The 6,569-nt window shown below is 46.8% G+C and overlaps 1 protein-coding gene across 2 annotated transcripts in view; it reads right to left on the bottom strand.

Annotated features, from left to right (window-relative positions):
• GALNT10 (polypeptide N-acetylgalactosaminyltransferase 10) overlaps positions 1–6,569 on the bottom strand; it is a 229,680-nt gene that overhangs the window by 196,225 nt on the left and 26,886 nt on the right. Inside the window, exon 1 of one of the 2 annotated variants that reach the window (XM_086412571.1) lies at positions 1,557–1,575. The exons of the other annotated variant lie outside the window; for it this stretch is intronic. Coding sequence (XP_086268697.1) covers positions 1,557–1,559 — 3 coding nt within the window. The 5' untranslated portion in view covers positions 1,560–1,575. Of the gene's footprint in view, positions 1–1,556; positions 1,576–6,569 lie in introns of those variants that run through there. 2 annotated transcript variants of the gene reach the window in all.

Below are 6,569 nucleotides of genomic sequence, written 5' to 3'. Positions count from 1 at the left end.
GTATATTTCATTTCTTCACAACCACGAGAAGAACTGAAATTAAAGACCTACTATTCCAGGTGCCGTCAAGGATGCTGAGCAACTAGAACTCTCATACAGTGATGTGGGAATGGAAAATGGGACAACTACTTGGAAAACTATTTGGGAGCTTTTTTTTTTAACAAATTAAACATACACCTGCCACATCACATAGTCATTCTATTGCTTTTGTAGGTATTTACTCAAGAAAACAAAATACATATCCACACAAAGTACACAAATGTTCAAAAGAGCTAGATTTGGGTGGGGATGGGATGAATGGGGAGACTGGGATTGACATATATACGTTATTGATATTTTGCATAAAATAGGTAACTAATGAGAATCTCCTATACAGCTGAGGGAATGTTACTCAATATTCTGTAGTGACCTAAATGGGAAGGAAGTCAAAAAAGAGGGGATATATGTATACATGTAGCTGATTCACTTTGCTGTGCCGCAGAGACTAATACAACACTGTAAAGCAACTATACTCTAATAAAAATTAATCAAAATAAAAAAAACAAGCCCCTCCCCCCAAAAAACCAAAAGAGCTAGATTTATAATAGTCAAAAGCTAGAAACAACTCAAATGTCTCTCTACAGGTGAATAGACTAAACAAATGATAATGTGCACTGGAAAACTACTCAGTAATACAAAGGAACAAGCCATGAATACACACAAGAACATGGATGAATCTCCGTATCATCATGCTTAGTAAAAAGCAAAGAAAAAAAAACACAACACCAGGCAAAAGGAACACAAACTGTATAAGTCCTTCTACATAAATTTCTAGAAAAAGCAGGCTCATCTGGAGAGAAAGAAAGCAGGTCAGTGATTGCATGGAGATAGAGGGAGAGACAGGTTAGAAAAATGCAGAGAAGCTGTTGGGGGATGCTAGAAATGTTTATTATGATTGTGGGGATTGTTTCACATATATGTATGTTAAAACTGATCAAATGATACACTTTTTAAAGTGGGCAGTTTACTGTACTTCATACAACAAACTTGTATGAAAAAAGTACTGATACTTAAAACAAAGACAAGAACAACAAAATAAAGCAAGCCAGTCACTCACTGGCCAAGTGAGCAAAGCCTGAAGCTGGTCTGAAAGCCGCCCCTTAAAGTGCTGTCTCAGCATAAAGACAGGCAGGAAGTGAGGCAGACAGGCCTTGGATTGCAGCGGGGAGCACCATAAATGTGGTTTGGATATGACTGGCTTTTTGAGGTTGGCTTCATGGCAAAGCTAATTTATTTGGTGCCCAAGTCCCTGGCAATCCAATACTTGGAACCTGAGACAGATGTCAGGTTGCATTCCTGTGGCCTTTCTTCTTTTCCTGCGTGTGTTTCGAAAGAGATATTTGGGTACCCCGATGCCTTCACCCAAAAGCAGTTATAATGGAGATTTCAGCCTTGGCCGGAAGCCTAAAGACACAGATCCTTGAGGGAGAGGAGAAGCAGTTTCCACTTGGCTCCAGGCACAAATGTGCAGACTGAGCACAGCACAACCCCAGGGGGCACCAGGGGGGGCCACTCACCATCAACTTAAAGCGTGTGGTGCCGGTGGAGGATGCAGGATGGAGAAGGAAAGGGCCACTTGGGAGGCTGGATTCCCTGCTCCAGCTCTACCCTTAGGAATTAGTCACCTTCCCAGTACTCCCTTCATCAAATGTTATTTTAAGAGAAAAGCTTATAAGTGAAACATCAGAATAGGCAAGACAGGAAACTGCACTCCTCACTGTGCCCATTCACCCTGCCTCACCCAATTCTAGTCCTCAACTTTACTACCCTGCCCTAGGTCTCTCTGGAAGCCCCTTAAGCTCCAGGTGTCCTGGTTTCCCCATCTGCTGGCTGGAGAGACAGTCCTTACCCTATTCTCCTCATTCAATTCACACCCACCTGTCCCCCAAAGATTGAACTTCATTTAACTCTGAGAATCCTGGAACAGAGGGGTCACACTGACAAGGCATGGTCCAGACCCAGCAGGCACAGATTGCTTTATTTGGCTCACACGATATTTAGAACTTAGGAGAGTCCATCTAAAAAATCTAGACGTCTGTCTTTTCCTGAAAAACCTGAAGATCTGGCCTCATGGGGCTCACATTCCTAAGCAATCAGCTGGAGCTGAAGAATGAGCCCCCTTCTCACTGGCCCACAGCCTCCACCTGGGAACCCTCCCCTCACTGTGCTCTCTGAGTGGATCTGTGAGCAGTGGATCTGCTCTCAAGTCAGCAAGAAGCGGACTTGGACTTAATCTAGTCCAGACCAGCCCTCAGCCAAGATACTCTGTGACAGGCCTGTAAGACAGCCCCAGCCTGGAAAATTTCTCTTGATGAGAAAACTCATTACTTTTGAGGACACTGGAAAGTCCTTCCCGATCCTCAGTGGGAGGACTTTCCCACCCTCGGCCGGGGCTCTGCTTTCTTTCATGCCCTCTCCCTCCATCCCAGCCCTTCAGGCATTTACGGGCTCAGTTTCTTTTATGAAAATCTGAAAGCCCAGCTTCTTTATCCCTTCCTCATTCCCTGGTGTCTCCAGGGCTTTCCTCTGAACACGCTCCACTTTATCTGTCCCACGTGGTGGAGTCTTCCTCCCCGTTTTGTCCTAATGAGCTGGTCGAGTGAATTACAAACACATGTTGCTGCTACACGGCTTCTCTCTAGTGAGCTCTAAAGAGAGGCAGCGTCACTGGGTACTCTAAGCAACAGTAGATATGTCCTCCCAGTTCACTCTCAGCATGCCCACATGGATAAAAATAGATGCCATGTCATCAGGCAGGATAATCTGTACTCTCTTACAAATCACTTCTGAACAGGAAAAATGAAACCTCAGGGATTTCCTATGTCTTTAAAAAATTACACACATCTTTGAGTGAAAGTAATTGTTTCAAATTTTAAAAATAAGTAGTCCATATTCTGAGGTAAGTACTTTTTATGGAAAGAAAATAAAAACACGCCAAGTTTTCCCATTTTTTTAAATTTACTTATTTTAATTAGAGGCTAATTACTTTACAATATTGTATGGGTTTTGCCATAAATCAACATGAATCCGCCATGGGTGTACACATGTTCTTAGTTCAGATCTAAGGCAAGAACAGGGACAAAAGACAAAAATTCCCTCTCGTGTGCTTCCCATGGCTTTCCTGAAGATCGCATTTTGGGAGTGAAAAACGTACTGGACCTACTTCAGCTCATAGAAATTGTGTGTGTGTGTGTGAGAGAGAGAAACAGAGAGAGACAAGGGAGGGCTGGGGTGGGGACTGAGATCCTGTCTCTGGATCTCACTTTCCTGTTTTGCAAAATGCAAGGCTTGGACCAGATCACTGGGAGGACCTCAAACTTGCATCAGAAGCACCTGGGTGTGTGCTTTGTTAAACATGCGGATTTCTGGCACACCCACAGAAATTCCACATCTGGGCTGGAGTGGGTCAGGAAGATGGAGCCGGACAAGTGGCCAGGGGATCCTGTTCCTCCAGATTTCTCATCCAATGGTCACATTCTAAGTTGACTCTTGACTCAACCATTTGGCATGCACTCTGTGGCAGGAGGCACACCAGGGGCCGGGGTCATGGCAGTCAACAAGTCACACAGGCACAACCCTCAAGGGACTCATACTCATGCATGGTAGGAGGGGATAGGCAAGGGGAAAGGAAACTGTCAAGGAAAGGGATGACTGTCCTGGGATACAGATGGGGCCACAACATCTACCAGCACAGACTGTCAGGGAACCTACCCAGACTGAGGAAAACAGGGAGGTCAGGGAAGTCTGCTGGGAGAAGCGACATCTCAGCAAAGACCTGAAACACGTGGAGGACCCGCCAGGGGAATTTCCAATCAGCAGCATGTCCAAGGCCTGGGGGCTAGGTGCGGACGTGTGTCTGGGAACTGGGTGGGCTATGCTGGATCCCAGGGAGTCGGGGGAGGGAGAGCAGGAGACAGTGACTGGAGAAGCTGACAGGGCCAGGTGATGCAGGGCCTGGGTCGCCACACCAAGAACTGGGGATTTTATCCTGAAGACTGTGGGAAGCCGTGGGAGCGCTCAGAGCAGGCTTAGGGACAGGACCAGACTTGAACATCGTCAGAAAGATCACCCTGGCTGCTGTGTGTAGAATACAGTGCAGGAAGAAGAGGCTTTTGCTAGTGACTGTGAAGGCTCGGTGCCAGTGACCATGGATGGTCAGAATGGTCAGGGACCAGGACTCTCAGGAAAATCCCAGACTTTGGCTTCTTATTCCAGGTCCCACTATAGGATTGCTCTTCCCTGTAGGAGAAACTCAGGGCTGGGAGAGCAGGACCCTGACTACACACCTGCCTGACTTATTCTGCCTGGGCTGCTTGCTTCTCTCAGGCTCAGAAAACTGCCAGTTGGGCTTGAGGTATCAAGAAGCAAAAGCCAAAAAGTTCTAGAAATGGCTCAGAAGAGAATCATCCTTGATACAACTATAAATACAATCTCAGTAATCATTTATTTGTGGCCTGCACTCTACAGTTTACAAGCCTCCGTTCACCACACCTTTTTGGAGGCGCCCAGTGCTCCAGGAAAAAAAGCACTCCCATTTTAGAAGGGTGTAAACCGAGACCCAGGGGGCTGGAACAAGTGGTGCAAGGTCAATGAGAGAGCTGGAAACAGAGCAGAGGCTAGGAATTCATCCCACGGCTCTTTACTGCTATTGATCCCTGAGCCCACGGGGACTGTAATTAATTAAAATGTCTCTCTTCAGCGCTGGAGACAGTGAACTGGAGAATTCAATGAAAACGATTTGCCCAGGGTGGAAGTGTTTCATCGTGAAGTCCTGGGAGGGCTTTTGAAATGAGAGAGGGACCTACAAGGTGGGGAGGGAGAAGATATCCAGAGCCTGCTAGGAAACACTGGCTGAAAACGCCTGTTCCAAGAGGGCTGAATGCACAGCCAGAGCACAGCCAAGGATCCTTCTCTGCTTGTGGGAGGTTGGACAGCCTTGCTCCTGATCAAACAGGAGGGCCAGGCCAGGACAGGGAAAGGAGGTGGCAGGAGGAGCAGAGGAGACAAAGCCCATGGCATGCTTTCCTTTCTTCCAGCCTCACCCCCAACATTACTATCCAGGGTAAAACAGGGAAATTAAAACTGGGCAGTTTATTAGTAGAAAGGAAAACAGGCTCCAGAGGCCAACTATCACCAAAAAGTTAACAGCTGTTTTTGAGCCCTTACAAAGGGCCAAGCAGAGCCCTCCTGACTATAGTCTCACAATGATCTTCAGCATGTCTATGATGATGGTAACTATTTCCATTTCACAGGTGAGAAAACTGAGGCTCAAAATGATTAAGCAACTTACCTGAGGTTTCACACAACCGTAACAAATGACAGAGCCAAAATTCAAGCCCAGGCTCTTATGCCTGCTGAGGAAGGGGTGATATTGGAGGGAGAGGCCCCCTAACCAGATGTGTTTTGATGCAGGGGCTGGGTGCGGGGAGGAAGGAGGGATGCGCTGACTGTGGGGCGCTGGGAATTTTCACTGATTTTATTTATTTAGGAGGCAAGCTGGAACTCTCTCCATCTCCTACCTGCCTTCCTGGGATGAGAAAGGAGGGGGACAGATATGCCATCAGACAGGTCTGGGGTGCTGAAACGTTAAAGAGCACAGATGCCAACCCCAAGGGGAGAGGTGGCAGGCCCTGCACCCCCACTGCCCCTGCCACACACGCCGTGAGCAGGAAGGCTGGGTGACAGCCTCAGTTTCCTCAGAACAGACAAACCGTGGGCTCCGTCAGCATCATCGGGATGCTGAGCCACTGTAGTTCACAAAGGTTGGGAAGGAGAGGAGTGAGAGTACAGCGGTCTGACAGACCGACAGACGGGGAAAGTGACCCAGTGACAGAAGGGAGGGGGAGGAAATGGGGCTGCTCAGCCTCCAGGAGGCCTGGGCACGATCTAGTCCTCATCCTAGGGGCTCCACGGCTGCTGGAGTGACTTTTAAGGGCAAACTGCCCAACAGGCCTCTGAGTGCATGGGAAAGAAACTGGACAGGAGGTAAAAGGTTACATCCTTATAACTAAAGCCTCACCACCTGGACAGAAGAAAGAATTTCACACCCATGAGGACAGGAGAGGGGAATTTTTCTCTTTCAGAGGTCAACAAAATTTAGAAGGGAAAAATCTGCCAGGGTCCACTCACAAGTGAAAATGAGTAGCCTGGACATGAACATGAAAATATAAATGTAGCTGCCAACAGGCAGGTCTTCTAATGCAAGTATCATGTAGTTATCCAACCTACCTGGGACATAATTTAATAGGTAAGTGATGATGGACTAAAAGAGAACCCAAACTATACTAAGGGATGCCAGTTCTATGGTTTTTGAAAGGATGGTGGGTTTTCAGTGAGTAAAGTCTAAGCCAGGAATTTACATTTTATTATCATACATTTAAAATGTTCAAGTTAACAACATTTTTTTACTGTGAAGTTAACCAGCGAGGACAGATGAGGTTGTTTCGATCAACACAAATAGTTTGACCTCAGGAGTTAAGAGGCAACAACTTGCAACTTACACCTGCCTCAAAGAACCATTTCTCTGTTTC

The sequence above is a fragment of the Bos grunniens genome, chromosome 7 (genome assembly GCF_055505025.1).
Source record: "Bos grunniens cultivar Pamir isolate PY7600 chromosome 7, Bosgru_T2T1.0, whole genome shotgun sequence".
Taxonomy (NCBI): domain Eukaryota; kingdom Metazoa; phylum Chordata; class Mammalia; order Artiodactyla; family Bovidae; genus Bos; species Bos grunniens.
This window is presented reverse-complemented; position numbering and strand designations above follow the sequence as displayed.